We start from the raw sequence: 16,228 nt of genomic DNA, 5'->3' as shown, positions 1-16,228 counted from the left end.
AAGTTCTTAAGCTACAAAATTCTTTTAGACATTAAATGATTATATAAAAAAGACGTTAACATCTAATGAAAACTGCAAAGGTGTGCCTGGAATAGTTTTCAAATTATCGTGCTTGAAAGTCGGTCAAATAATTTAAGATTTCAATTTTTTTGACTTTGGACTATGCCTCACCAAATCGACTATAACTCAAAAAGTTCTTAAGCTACAAAATTCTTTTAGACATTAAATGATTATATAAAAAAGACGTTAACATCTAATGAAAACTGCAAAGGTGTGCCTGGAATAATTTTCAAATTATCGTGCTTGAAAGTCGGTCAAATAATTTAAGATTTCAATTTTTTTGACTTTGGACTATGCCTCACAAAATCGACTATAACTTAAAAAGTTCTTAAGCTACAAAATTCTTTTATACATGAAATTATTCTATAAAAAAGGCGTTAACATCTTATGAAAACCGCAAAGGTGTGCTTGGAATAGTTTTCCAATTATCCTTCTTAAAAGTCAATCAAATAACTTAAGATTTCAATTTTTTTTACTTTGGACTATGCCTCACAAAATCGTCTATAACTCAAAAAGTTCTTAAGCTACAAAATTCTTTTATACATGAAATGATTCTATAAAAAAGACGTTAACATCTACTGAAAACCGTAAAGGTGTGCCTGGAATAGTTTAGAAATTATCGTGCTTGAAAGTCGGTCAAATAATCTAAGATTTCAATTTTTTTTGACTTTGGTCTATGCCTCACAAAATCGACTATAACTTAAAAAGTTCTTAAGCTACGAAATTTTTTCATACATCAAATGATTCTATAAAAAAGACGTTAACATCTACTGAAAACCGTAAAGGTGTGCCTAGAATAGTTTAGAAATTATCGTGCTGGAAAGTCGATCAAATAATTTAAGATTTCAATTTTTTTGACTTTGGACTATGCCTCACAAAATCGTCTATAACTTAAAAAGTTCTCAAACTACGAAAATCGTTTATACATGAAATGATTCTATAAAAAAGGCCTCAACCTCCAATGAGAACTTGAAAAGTGTGCCTGGAATAGTTTCCAAATTATCCTTCCAGGAATAATTTTCTCAAACATTCCCTATGAACCACAAGGATACACTTAAGACACAAGTATAAAAAATATTGCGGGAATTTGAAAATATTAAATCTCTTTACAATATAGTCTCTTACAATATTAGAAAGTACATTCCTGGAACTCCCAAGACGCCGAAGGAATATTCTATCCAGATTTTGGAAAAGGTTTCTATGGAGCATTTAAATGCTTGTGTTAGCCATCAATATTAAATGAATTAGAGGGAGAATATTTCTTTTATCAGTGAATAGATTGCTAGGATGTGCAGAGAGTTATTAAGGTATTCTTGGAACATTCCTTTTTTTTTAAATTTAATTTAATAACGTAATATTATCAGAATATTTTGAGGAGAGCGTTCCATGAAAGGTTTAATGAATATTAAAAATGAATGGGCAGTCATATATCCCTGGACTTTGCAATAATATATTTAAAGCTTTAATAAGTCCTTAGGAAACTTTTGTTCAATAAAAATTCCCTTCCTAGGGAAGAATGTACTTCAATCAAACACACGCTCAACAGAAGGAACGCACCCATAGGATAATAACTAACCGCAAGTTGCCAAAACACCCTTCATAAGTCATTTACAAAAAAAAAATACATTTCTTCCGCATTAAATCCCTAATAACAATTTTTTTAGTAGGTTTAACCGTTTTTTAGTTACAAGCAGTTAAAAGTTAATAATTTAAATTTTTTAAGTCAATCTGTATATTTTGGTCAAAGACTAGTACTAAAAAATCTATAAAAAAAGGAATAATTTTCACTGAAAACTGCAAAAGTGTGCCACGAATAGTTTCTCAATTATTCTGCTTGAAACTGAACATAATAATCTAAAATTTCATTTTTTTTTGGATTTGGACTGTGTCTCATGAATTCGGCTCTAACTCAAAAAGTTCTCAAGTTACAAAAATGGTTCATATACGTAATGATTCTGTAAAAAAGGCGTCATCATCCACTGAAAACCGCAAAAATGTGCCTGGAATAGTTTCCAAATTATTCTGCTTGAAACTGAACATAATAATCTAAAATTTCATTTTTTTTTGGATTTGGACTGTGTCTCATGAATTCGGCTCTAACTCAAAAAGTTCTCAAGTTACAAAAGTTGTTCATATATGTAATGATTCTGTAAAAAAGGCGTCATCATCCACTGAAAACCGCAAAAGTGTGCCACGAATAGTTTCTCAATTATTCTGCTTGAAACTGAACATATTAATCTAAAATTTCATTTTTTTTGGATTTGGACTGTGTCTCATGAATTCGGCTCTAACTCAAAAAGTTCTCAAGTTACAAAAGTTGTTCATATATGTAATGATTCTGTAAAAAAGGCGTCATCATCCACTGAAAACCGCAAAAGTGTGCCACGAATAGTTTCTCAATTATTCTGCTTGAAACTGAACATAATAATCTAAAATTTCATTTTTTTTGGATTTGGACTGTGTCTCATGAATTCGGCTCTAACTTAAAAAGTTCTCAAGTTACAAAAATGGTTCATACACGTAATGATTCTGTAAAAAAGGCGTCATCATCCACTGAAAACCGCAAAAGTGTGCCACGAATAGTTTCTAAATTATCCTGCTTGAAATTCGATAAAATAATCTAAGATTTCTACTTTTCTTAACTTGGGGCTATGCCTCACAAATCGTTTATACATCAAATAATTCTATAAAAAAGGCGTCAACTTTCATTGTAAATCGCAAAAGTGTACCTGGAATAGTTCATATCTTATCCTTCCAGGAATTTATAAATTTCAGTAATACTTTTCTCAAATATTCACTTAAAACACTTTTCGGAATATCTTTTCCAGTTCGGCTTCCGGTACAAGCATGTTTAAGTTCGCCTACAAAAAAATCATAGAGAACATTCCAGGAGCTTGAATATTCGTACCAATATATAAACTTTTAGAAAGGATATTCTTGAAATTCCCATGGAAGATCCTTAAGTATCCAGTTTTAGGCAGGAGTTCTATAAAGCATTTAATTGGTTGTTTCAGCTATATAAATATGAATTAAATTACAGGCAGAGTATTCCTTAGATCGTGGAATAGATTTTTAAAATATTCAGAGGATTAATTTTATCTAGTTTGAAAAGAGGGTTCCATGCCAATTTCCTGAAAATATTTAAAGGTTAGAAAACTCACTTGCCCCGAAAATTCCCTCCCTAGCGGACAATGTGCACTTCAAATAATGACTTAAAACAGGAACGCACCCACGCAATAAAAACCAACCCCAAAGCTGACAAATCACCCTTCACAAGTCATTTACGAGAAACACTTTTTGTTCTCTTAAAAACATCCCTGCTGCCTCGATGCAACGCGATGACCACAAACCCCCGAGGAACTCCCTGAGCGAATTGCTGAGCAAAAAATGGCAAAAAGGCGACTCCCGGGCCCCCCTGGACCGTATGCTCGAGGAGGAATACGAAACTTTACTGCGGGAAATCGACTATTTGACCTGCTGCGAAAAGTCCTGCTTGCTGAGCTTTAAAAATGAATATTTCAACCATAAATCCAGCGAAGACTTGGGTACGGTCTTAAGTAGGCACAGCGACAGGGCCCTAAAAACTTACGCGGACAATCATCGGACAAACAGCAAAAAAAAATCGTTCGACAGTCGTAACTCGTTGGTGAATTACGTCACGGAAATCGTCGTTTCCAGACCAAAGTGTAACAGGAATTTGTGTAAATGTGGCGAAGGAGCAAGTGGAGAGGTATTAAGCGTTAGGTTAACTAACAATAAATTTGATTCATTATTTTGTACAAGGGAGGAAAACAGAGGGAGAAAATAGAGAAGGGCAGTTCCACTCAGTCAAGGGACACGAAAGAAGTGACCAGTCAAATTGACGATGTACATTCAAGGAGGGACCAAGGGGCTGCTGCCACAGTCCAGACTGACAGGGAGAGACGTGAGTTTAATTTGATTTTATTGATAAAGAAATTCATTAGCTTTCATATGAAACTAGAACTAATAAAATCGGTACAAGAACTTTCAAGATATTTAGGTTTTTTGGTAAGACCTCTGACTGTTTCAGGAGTTTTGTCAATCCCTTGAGAAACTACTCAATAACTCTAAGACTGTTGTACTTAGAAGGAAACTTGTAGAGACCTTTTTGGTAAAGAAACTCATCGGCTTTCATATGAAACTAAAACTAATGACATCGGTATAACAGTCTTCGAGATATTTGGATTTCTGTAAGGCCTTTGACAGGATCATGATTTTTTTAGTACAACGGAAAAACTACTCAATTACTCCAAAACGGTCGCAATTACAAGGAAACTTGTAAAGACCTTTTTTATAAAGAAACTTATCGGCTTTCACATGAAACCAAAACCAAATGAATTGGTATAACCGTCTTCGAGATATTCGGATTTCCGTAAAGCTTTTGACAAATTCAATTCGCAGACCACTCCCAGATCCAAACCGACCATTGGGACCGAGACCCGAACTGTACGTGCGGCTGTTGCCCCAAAACCACCTCGCATACAGTCTCGAGCCTCACCAAGCCTCACCTACAGGACGCCTCCACCAGCGACAAGAAACTCACCACCACGTCAAAAATGACTTTGGCCAACTGTACCGGGGACACCAGGGACGCCCTTACCTCCACCACGAGGGTCTGCATACCGGAAAATTACTCTTCGGGAATTGATAAGTTCACCAGGTGCAACTTGGATAAAAAAGACTGCGAGTGCGAGGTGTTCGATGCCAAGGAGGCCGTGAAGAGGGGCCTGGTGTTGCCTGCGAGCGAATTCTGTATCCAGACTAAGAGGACCATCGTTAAGTCCGGCGGTACCCAGTCCAAAGGTGAGGGTTTCTTTTTGTTCCAGGCAGTTTTGTATGTAGAACTGCCTTTTTCTAATTCAACTTAGAATAATTTTAAGAGTAATTTTTTTTGGACCATTTTTCGAAAAACTTTCATTATTTCAAAAATAATTGACCAATTTACTTTTGATCTTTTTCCGTCGATTGCCAATAGGACGCTTTACCTTCTCAATAAGTTTCAAATAAATTAGTCTTGATTTGATCTTTTTATGAATTTTTAAACTTGAGACTATATTTTTTTAGACCATTTTTTGAAAAACTCTTATAACTTGAAAAATAATAGACCAATTTACTTCTGGTCTTCTTCTATCGATTGCCAATAGAATGCATTACAATCCCACTAAGTTTCAAATAAATTGGTCTTGATTTGATTTTTTTATGAATTTTTAAACTTGAGACTATATTTTTTTAGACCATTTTTTGAAAAACTCTTATAACTTGAAAAATAATAGACCAATTTACTTCTGGTCTTCTTCTATCGATTGCCAATAGAATGCATTACAATCCCAGTAAGTTTCAAATAAATTGGTCTTGATTTGATTTTTTTATGAATTTTTAAACTTGAGACTATATTTTTTTAGACCATTTTTTGAAAAACTCTTATAACTTGAAAAATAATAGACCAATTTACTTCTGGTCTTCTTCTATCGATTGCCAATAGAATGTATTACAATCCCAGTAAGTTTCAAATAAATTGGTCTTAATTTGATTTTTTTATGAATTTTTAAACTTGAGACTATATTTTTTTAGACCATTTTTTGAAAAACTTTTATAACTTGAAAAATAATAGACCAATTTACTTCTGGTCTTCTTCTATCGATTGTCAATAGAATGCATTACAATCCCAGTAAGTTTCAAATAAATTGGTCTTGATTTGATTTTTTTATGAATTTTTAAACTTGAGACTATATTTTTTTAGACCATTTTTTGAAAAACTTATATAACTTGAAGAATAATAGACCAATTTACTTCTGGTCTTCTTCTATTGATTGTCAATAGAATGCATTACAATCCCAGTAAGTTTCAAATAAATTGGTCTTGATTTGATCTTTTTATGAATTTTTAAACTTGAGACTATATTTTTTTAGACCATTTTTTGAAAAACTTTTATAACTTGAAAAGTAATAGACCAATTTACTTCTGGTCTTCTTCTATCGATTGCCAATAGAATGCATTACAATTCCAGTAAGTTTCAAATAAATTGGTCTTGATTTGATTTTTTTATGAATTTTTAAACTTGAAACTATATTTCTTTAGACCATTTTTTGAAAAACTTTTATAACTTGAAAAATAATAGACCAATTTACTTCTGGTCTTCTTCTATCGATTGCCAATAAAACGCTTTGTAATTCCACTAAGTTTCAAATAAATTGGTCTTGATTTGATTTTTTTATGAATTTTTAAACTTGAGACTATATTTTTTTAGACCATTTTTTGAAAAACTCTTATAACTTGAAAAATAATAGACCAATTTACTTCTGGTCTTCTTCTATCGATGGCCAATAGAATGCATTACAATCCCAGTAAGTTTCAAATAAATTGGTCTTAATTTGATTTTTTTATGAATTTTTAAACTTGAGACTATATTTTTTTAGACCATTTTTTGAAAAACTTTTATAACTTAAAGAATAATAGACCAATTTACTTCTGGTCTTCTTCTATCGATTGCCAATAGAATGCATTACAATTCCAGTAAGTTTCAAATAAATTGGTCTTGATTTGATTTTTTTATGAATTTTTAAACTTGAGACTATATTTTTTTAGACCATTTTTTGAAAAACTTTTATAACTTGAAGAATAATAGACCAATTTACTTCTGGTCTTCTTCTATCGATTGCCAATAGAATGCATTACAATTCCAGTAAGTTTCAAATAAATTGGTCTTGATTTGATTTTTTTATGAATTTTTAAACTTGAGACTATATTTTTTTAGACCATTTTTTGAAAAACTTTTATAACTTGAAGAATAATTGACCAATTTACTTCTGGTCTTTTTCTATCGATTGTCAATAGAATGCATTACAATCCCAGTAAGTTTCAAATAAATTGGTCTTGATTTGATTTTTTTATGAATTTTTAAACTTGAGACTATATTTTTTTAGACCATTTTTTGAAAAACTCTTATAACTTGAAAAATAATAGACCAATTTACTTCTGGTCTTCTTCTATCGATTGCCAATAAAACGCTTTGTAATTCCACTAAGTTTCTAATAAATTGGTCTTGATTTGTTTTTTTATGAATTTTTAAACTTGAGACTATATTTTTTAGACCATTTTTTGAAAAACTTTTATAACTTGAAGAATAATTGACCAATTTACTTCTGGTCTTCTTCTATCGATTGCCAATAGAATGCATTACAATTCCAGTAAGTTTCAAATAAATTGGTCTTGATTTGATTTTTTTATGAATTTTTAAACTTGAGACTATATTTTTTTAGACCATTTTTTGAAAAACTTTTATAACTTAAAGAATAATAGACCAATTTACTTCTGGTCTTCTTCTATCGATTGCCAATAAAACGCTTTGTAATTCCACTAAGTTTCAAATAAATTGGTCTTGATTTGATTTTTTTATGAATTTTTAAACTTGAGACTATATTTTTTTAGACCATTTTTTGAAAAACTCTTATAACTTGAAAAATAATAGACCAATTTACTTCTGGTCTTCTTCTATCGATTGCCAATAGAATGCATTACACTCCCAGTAAGTTTCAAATAAATTGGTCTTAATTTGATTTTTTTATAAATTTTTAAACTTGAGACTATATTTTTTTAGACCATTTTTTGAAAAACTTTTATAACTTAAAGAATAATAGACCAATTTACTTCTGATCTTCTTCTATCGATTGCCAATAGAATGCATTACAATTCCAGTAAGTTTCAAATAAATTGGTCTTGATTTGATTTTTTTATGAATTTTTAAACTTGAGACTATATTTTTTTAGACCATTTTTTGAAAAACTTTTATAACTTAAAGAATAATAGACCAATTTACTTCTGGTCTTCTTCTATCGATTGCCAATAAAACGCTTTGTAATTCCACTAAGTTTCAAATAAATTGGTCTTGATTTGATTTTTTTATGAATTTTTAAACTTGAGACTATATTTTTTTAGACCATTTTTTGAAAAACTCTTATAACTTGAAAAATAATAGACCAATTTACTTCTGGTCTTCTTCTATCGATTGCCAATAGAATGCATTACAATCCCAGTAAGTTTCAAATAAATTGGTCTTAATTTGATTTTTTTATGAATTTTTAAACTTGAGACTATATTTTTTTAGACCATTTTTTGAAAAACTTTTATAACTTGAAAAATAATAGACCAATTTACTTCTGGTCTTCTTCTATCGATTGTCAATAGAATGCATTACAATCCCAGTAAGTTTCAAATAAATTGGTCTTGATTTGATTTTTTTATGAATTTTTAAACTTGAGACTATATTTTTTTAGACCATTTTTTGAAAAACTTATATAACTTGAAGAATAATAGACCAATTTACTTCTGGTCTTCTTCTATTGATTGTCAATAGAATGCATTACAATCCCAGTAAGTTTCAAATAAATTGGTCTTGATTTGATCTTTTTATGAATTTTTAAACTTGAGACTATATTTTTTTAGACCATTTTTTGAAAAACTTTTATAACTTGAAAAGTAATAGACCAATTTACTTCTGGTCTTCTTCTATCGATTGCCAATAGAATGCATTACAATTCCAGTAAGTTTCAAATAAATTGGTCTTGATTTGATTTTTTTATGAATTTTTAAACTTGAAACTATATTTCTTTAGACCATTTTTTGAAAAACTTTTATAACTTGAAAAATAATAGACCAATTTACTTCTGGTCTTCTTCTATCGATTGCCAATAAAACGCTTTGTAATTCCACTAAGTTCCAAATAAATTGGTCTTGATTTGATTTTTTTATGAATTTTTAAACTTGAGACTATATTTTTTTAGACCATTTTTTGAAAAACTTTTATAACTTGAAGAATAATAGACCAAATTACTTCTGGTCTTTTTCTATCGATTGTCAATAGAATGCATTACAATCCCAGTAAGTTTCAAATAAATTGGTCTTGATTTGATTTTTTTTATGAATTTTTAAACTTATTAGTATTTTTAAGGACATTTACTGCGTAATTTTGTGACGAAAACTCGATCCTTTAATGAACTTTTTAGACGTTAACATAATGGTGAGGGAGCAGAAGGCATCGACTTCATCAGAGACTTCGTCAAGCGAAACTAAGAAGAAGAAAAAGAACAAAGTGGGGTGCTTCGGGGGTAAAAAGAAGAAAGGCTGCGACGAACGGTGCCAAGTAAACGAACCACTTTAAAAACCAATAAAACAAAAGTTTTCCATCAAATTTTCCCGTTATTATTAAGGGCCTGATTTTGCACGAACAATCGGTGCAAACCTTACCGAGGTTGAGTCAGGAGGCGGCACGTTCGCCGCCCCCGAGACGAAGAACCGCCGACACCAGCACGGACTCGGACGCGTCGGTCCAAGTGTCCCTCAGGCAAATCAACGAGAGCCAAAATCGCACCTTGAGAATGGACAAACAGACGTCGCAGCACGAGCAGAAAACGGTCGAAGGTAGAAAGTCTTCGGGCACAGGTAAGGGGCTCAAATGGGGCCAAGGGGACCAGGAGAAGACGTCGGTGTGCAACAAATGCGGCAGACAGAAGAGGGATTGTGCGAGCGCGTGCAGGAATACGTTTATTATACCTTATGCATCTGGGAGCAATCGGGCCATTCCTGCTGGGGATAGTGAGTCCCTGAGGATGCTTATAAAGGTCAGTATTAGGATTGGAGCGAAATGGAGCCACAGTGGGAGTTAAATTAGGGGCCCTTATTGAGTTTTGGGGAGCGTTTTTGGGTCCTTGGACTTACTCGTTCAAGTTTTATCTACCGAAAGGAAATGACTTCAACTGCCTGGAAAAAATAATAAATTTCTTCCAGGCAGTTGAAATATTCCCACTTTAACTGCCTGGAAATGAATGAAAGTTACTTCTGGAAAAAAGAATTAGTTTTTTCCAGAGATCGGAAACTATTGCAGAACGAATATAACACTAGTAGGTATCAAAAATAGTTTTTCCATGAAGGAGAAACACACCATTCCGTTCTGTTGCTTTGCCATTCTATCAGGGAGATAATGGCACCAAGAACTTCTTTAAGAGTTTTTTGATTCAGTACCATTGTTATGGTCCCTCATTTATTAACTGAAATGAGCTATAGCTGGATTTTCGCAATCCTTTATACATCAGCAAATTTTATCTGGACCACTTTTTAAAAAAACTGTTATAATTTCAAATATAATAGACCAATTTACTTATGGTCTGCGTAAAACGATTAACAATAGAACCCTTTACAATCCCAGTGAGTTTTAAGTAAATCGGTCTTGATTTTAATTTTTTATGAATTTTTAAACTTGAGAGTAAATTTTTTGGACTACTTTTCGAAAAAATTTCATAATTTCATAAATAAGAGACCAATTTACTTATGGTTTGCGTAAAACGATTAACAATAGAACCCTTTACAATCCCAGTAAGGCTTAAGTAAATCGGTCTTGATTTTAATTTTTTATAAATTTTTAAACTTGAGAGTAAATTTTTTGGACTATTTTTCGAAAAAAATTCATCAATTCAAAAATAATAGACCAATTTACTTATGGTTTGCGTAAAACGATTACCAATAGAACTCTTTACAATCCCAGTAAGTTTTAAGTAAATCGGTCTTGATTTTAATTTTTTATGAATTTTTAAACTTGAGAGTAAATTTTTTGGACCACTTTTCGAAAAAAATTCATCATTTCAAAAATAGTAGACCAATTTACTTATGGTTTGCGTTAGATGATTACCAATAGAACCTTTTACAATCCCAGTAAGTTTTAAGTAAATCGGTCTTGATTTTAATTTTTTATGAATTTTTAAACTTGAGAGTAAATTTTTTGGACCACTTTTTGGAAAAAAATCATCATTTCAAAAATAGTAGACCAATTTACTTATGGTTTGCGTTAGATGATTACCAATAGAACCTTTTACAATCCCAGTAAGTTTTAAGTAAATCGGTCTTGATTTTAATTTTTTATGAATTTTTAAACTTGAGAGTAAATTTTTTGGACCACTTTTCGAAAAAATTTCATCATTTCAAAAATAATAGACCAATTTACTTATGGTCTGCGTAAAACGATTAACAATAGAACCCTTTACAATCCCAGTGAGTTTTAAGTAAATCGGTCTTGATTTTAATTTTTTATGAATTTTTAAACTTGAGAGTAAATTTTTTGGACTACTTTTCGAAAAAATTTCATAATTTCATAAATAAGAGACCAATTTACTTATGGTTTGCGTAAAACGATTAACAATAGAACCCTTTACAATCCCAGTAAGGCTTAAGTAAATCGGTCTTGATTTTAATTTTTTATAAATTTTTAAACTTGAGAGTAAATTTTTTGGACTATTTTTCGAAAAAAATTCATCAATTCAAAAATAATAGACCAATTTACTTATGGTTTGCGTAAAACGATTACCAATAGAACTCTTTACAATCCCAGTAAGTTTTAAGTAAATCGGTCTTGATTTTAATTTTTTATGAATTTTTAAACTTGAGAGTAAATTTTTTGGACCACTTTTCGAAAAAAATTCATCATTTCAAAAATAGTAGACCAATTTACTTATGGTTTGCGTTAGATGATTACCAATAGAACCTTTTACAATCCCAGTAAGTTTTAAGTAAATCGGTCTTGATTTTAATTTTTTATGAATTTTTAAACTTGAGAGTAAATTTTTTGGACCACTTTTCGAAAAAATTTCATCATTTCAAAAATAATAGACCAATTTACTTATGGTTTGCGTTAGATGATTACCAATAGAACCTTTTACAATCCCAGTAAGTCTTAAGTAAATCGGTCTTGATTTTAATTTTTTATGAATTTTTAAACTTGAGAGTAAATTTTTTGGACCACTTTTTGGAAAAAAATCATCATTTCAAAAATAGTAGACCAATTTACTTATGGTTTGCGTTAGATGATTACCAATAGAACCTTTTACAATCCCAGTAAGTTTTAAGTAAATCGGTCTTGATTTTAATTTTTTATGAATTTTTAAACTTGAGAGTAAATTTTTTGGACCACTTTTCGAAAAAATTTCATCATTTCAAAAATAATAGACCAATTTACTTATGGTTTGCGTTAGATGATTACCAATAGAACCTTTTACAATCCCAGTAAGTTTTAAGTAAATCGGTCTTGATTTTAATTTTTTATGAATTTTTAAACTTGAGAGTAAATTTTTTGGACCACTTTTCGAAAAAATTTCATCATTTCAAAAATAATAAACCAATTTACTTATGGTTTGCGTTAGATGATTACCAATAGAACCTTTTACAATCCCAGTAAGTCTTAAGTAAATCGGTCTTGATTTTAATTTTTAAACTTGAGAGTAAATTTTTTGGACCACTTTTTGGAAAAAAATCATCATTTCAAAAATAGTAGACCAATTTACTTATGGTTTGCGTTAGATGATTACCAATAGAACCCTTTACAATCCCAGTAAGTCTTAAGTAAATCGGTCTTGATTTTAATTTTTTATGAATTTTTAAACTTGAGAGTAAATTTTTTGGATATCTTTTCGAAAAAAATTCATCATTTCAAAAATAATAGATCGATTTAGTTCTAATCTTCTCTTATTGATTACCAGTAGAATACTTATGGATAATTTAACATAAAATTCCTAAAATGGTTTGACCCTTTAGCAAATCTTGTAGATTGATGTTTTGTCAATCTTTTCCACTTTATTTCGTCAAAATATGTTAATAGTGTTAAGCTTAACTTAAGCACCTCATAAATTTTTTGCCTAAAATCAAAAAAACCCACTTTCAACTGCCTGGAATAATTGAATCACTTAACCCAAGAAACTCATACATCTTTCGACACGACTCGAATTAATGTATTTTAATTATTTTATACTCAGATGCAGAGCAAAGACACGAACCGACAAATCGACACGATAATGACCGAGATCAGCCATCAAAAGACGGAAATAAGACGCCTGAACGACATGTACCAGAAGGTCGTGGAAACCGTTTACGAGACTCAGAAATCGATCTCCAGCTACAACCAATCCAACGTCTCTCAGAAGAGCGCTCAGAGATCAGAAGGCTCGAGGTCGTGCGGCTGCTCCAACGGTTCTGAGTGCAAACCCTTAGGGAATAAACGAGACAAAAAATCAAAGACCAGTGTGAAAATTAGCCCCAATAATAACCAGTAAGTTCCCATATACTTAAGTGGGAATTCTGATGGTGTGTTTTTTTTTGTAGAAATATCAGTAGTAATAAACGGTATGGCCCCCCGAACACCGCAGTGGCCATAAACATGTGCGACACCTGTACGGTGGAAATTGCTGCGAACAATACGAGAAGTTGCCCCCCACAGAATCAAGGAGATTATGAGTGCTTTGACAAGTAAGGCCCTGATAAGTGAAAAATGGCGATAGTACTTTTAGGTACCTTATAGGGAGCACAAGGAGCACGTGAACCAGTGCAAAAAGGTCGGCCAGAACCTCATGTTAAAACTGGAAAACTTGAACTGTGACGGTGGAGACTTTGAGGTGGGACAGAAACCCGCTGGGTCTGTTGCCACCATTTTTAAACCCAGCAGGAAGTTTAGCCATCACGAGATCCCGAAAGAACCAACCTCAGAGCCCGATAACGACTCTTCTATAGTAACAATCGACGTGGAGGAACATAGAAGGAAACCGAAGAGAACTTATAGCAGCAGGGTGCTGCTCTGGCTAAGGAAATCCTGGATTTCTATTAAACAGAAGCACGAGGAGTGTAAAATGAAGCACGAAGACGCGAGGAAAAGTGCTGTGAGGCACGTGTACGATTTTTGTCACAGTGCGGCCAAGCACGCGGCTGTTAACGCTTGGAAAGGTACTATTCTGCTTTTATTACCTTGTCATGATAATGTTTTAATGGAAAATGTTGATTTTCAGCTGCAAAAAGTCACAAGTTTTTCTCTAGAAGTGATCGGGCATATTGAAGATTTTATTGTACTTGATTGTGAATTAAAAACTGTCCTATATACGATACTTGTTTGTGTTTTATTTTTTAGTCAAATGTCTAGGGTAGAGATTTGCAAGGTTTTTTACAGGGAGTTGAGGTCATTGTATGTCTTTTCAAAGGTTTTCAACTGCCTGGAAGAAATTTATTCTTTCTTCCAGGCAGTTGAAAACCTTTGAAAAGACATATTTTTATTCCGTCTTTTGATGGCTGATCTCGGTCATTATCGTGTCGATTTGTCGGTTCGTGTCTTTGCTCTGCATCTGTGTATGGGAATTAAAATACAATTCGAGTCGTATCGAAAAATGTATTAGTTTCTTGGGTTAAGTGATTCAATTATTCCAGGCAGTTAAAAGTTGGTTTTTTTGATTTTAGGCAAAACATTTAAGAGTTGCTTAGGTTGAGCTTAACGCTATTAACATATTTTGATGAAATAAAGTGGAAAAGATTGACAAAACATCAATCTACGAGATTTGCTAAAGGGTCAAACCTTCTAGGAATTTTATGTTAAATTATCCATTGGTATTCTACTGGTAATCAACAAGAGAAGATTAGAAGTAAATCGATCTATTATTTCTGAAATGATGAAATTTTTTGGAAAAGTGATCCAAAAAATTTACTCTCAAGTTTAAAAATTCATAAAAAATTAAAATCAAGACCGATTTACTTAAAACTCACTGGGATTGTAAAGGGTTCTATTGTTAATCGTTTTACGCAGACCATAAGTAAATTGGTCTATTATTTTTGAAATGATCAAATTTTTTCGAAAAGTGGTCCAAAAAATTTACTCTCAAGTTTAAAAATTCATAAAAAATTAAAATCAAGACCGATTTACTTAAGACTTACTGGGGTTGTAAAGGAGTTGAGGTCATTGTATGTCTTTTCAAAGGTTTTCAACTGCCTGGAAGAAATTTATTCTTTCTTCCAGGCAGTTATTATACGCTCAGTCCAAGGGTCTGCAGTAGTTAATAATAATTCACCGAATAACATACTCAATAAATCTAAAACGGTTATATTTACAAGGAAACTTGTAAGGACCTTTTTGGTAAAGAAACTCATTGGCTTTCATATGAAATTAAAGTCAATAAAATCGTTGTAGTAGTTATTAAGATATTTGGATTTCTGTAAGGCCTTTGACAGTATCACGAATTTTTCAACTCACTGCAAGAACTACTCAATAACTTCAAAAGAGTTGTATGTATAAGGAAACTGTAAAGGACCTTTTTTGTAAAAAAACTCACCAGCTTTCATATGAAACCAAAACCGATAAAATGTTTGTAAGGGTTTTCGAGATATTTGCATTTCTGTCAAGCCTTTGATAGTATCACGATTTTTTCAATGCACTGGGAAAACTACTCAATAACTCCAAAACGGTTACAATTTCAAGGAAACTTGCGAGAGTCTTTTTGGTAAAGAAAATCATCGACTTTCATATGAAACTAAAACCAATGAAATCGTTATAAGAATTTTTGAGATATTTGGATTTTTGTAAGGGCTTTGACAGCATCACGTTTTTTTTAATGCACCGGAAAACCTACTCAATACCTCCAAAACGATTATATTTACAAGGAAACTGCTAATGACCTTTTTATTACAGAAACTCATCAGCTTTCCTATGAAACCAAAACCAATAAAATCGTTATAAGGGTTTTCGAGATATTTGGATTTTTGTAAGGCCTTTGACAGTAACACGATTTTTTTAATGCACCTGAAAAACTACTCAATAACTCCAAAGCAGTTGTATCTACAAGAAAGTTTGTAAGAACCTTTTTCTTAAAGAAACTTATCACCTTTCATATGAAATTAAAATCAATAAAATCGCTGCAATAATTATTAAGATATTTCGATTTCTGTAAGGGCTTTGACAGTATCACGATTTTTTGCAAGAACTACTCAATAACTCCAAAACAGTTGTATTTATAAAGAAACTTTAAAGGACCTCTTTTGTGAAGAAACTCACCAGCTTTCATATAAAACCAAAACCAATAAAATCGTTATAAGGGTTTTCGAGATATTTGGATTTTTGTAAGGCCTTTGACAGTAACACGATTTTTTTAATACACCGGAAAAACTACTCAATAACTCCAAAACAGTTGTATCTACAAAAAAACTTGTAAGCACCTTTTTGGTAAAGAAACTCACCAGCTTTCATATGAAACTAAAACCAAGAAAATCGTTACAAGAGTTTTCGAGATATTTGGATTTTTGTAAGGCCTTTGATAATATCACGTTTTTTTTTCAAATCACCAAAAAACAAACTCCA

The 16,228-nt window shown here is 31.8% G+C and overlaps 1 protein-coding gene across 2 annotated transcripts; it reads left to right on the top strand.

Moving 5' to 3' along the window:
* The first annotated feature begins 3,288 nt into the window (after window positions 1–3,288).
* Window positions 3,289–13,994, top strand: LOC126746175 (uncharacterized). 2 transcript variants are annotated; one of them, XM_050454323.1, is made up of 9 exons: window positions 3,290–3,790; window positions 3,844–3,985; window positions 4,483–4,884; window positions 9,084–9,220; window positions 9,288–9,698; window positions 12,876–13,168; window positions 13,222–13,365; window positions 13,418–13,836; window positions 13,899–13,994. In XM_050454323.1, the coding sequence occupies exons 1-9, from the start codon at window positions 3,389–3,391 to the stop codon at window positions 13,943–13,945; spliced, it is 2,397 nt and encodes a 798-aa protein (XP_050310280.1). In that variant the 5' UTR covers window positions 3,290–3,388; the 3' UTR covers window positions 13,946–13,994. The 2 variants fall into 2 exon arrangements, with proteins under 2 accessions (XP_050310281.1, XP_050310280.1); XM_050454324.1 differs by lacking the exon at window positions 13,899–13,994 and having other exon boundaries at window positions 3,289–3,790; window positions 13,407–13,580.
* The last annotated feature ends 2,234 nt before the right edge of the window (window positions 13,995–16,228 follow it).

The sequence above is a fragment of the Anthonomus grandis genome, chromosome 17 (assembly GCF_022605725.1).
Source record: "Anthonomus grandis grandis chromosome 17, icAntGran1.3, whole genome shotgun sequence".
In the NCBI taxonomy this organism is placed as follows: Eukaryota; Metazoa; Arthropoda; class Insecta; order Coleoptera; family Curculionidae; genus Anthonomus; species Anthonomus grandis.
Note: the sequence above shows the minus strand (reverse complement) of the source record. Positions and strands in the feature narration are given on the sequence as shown.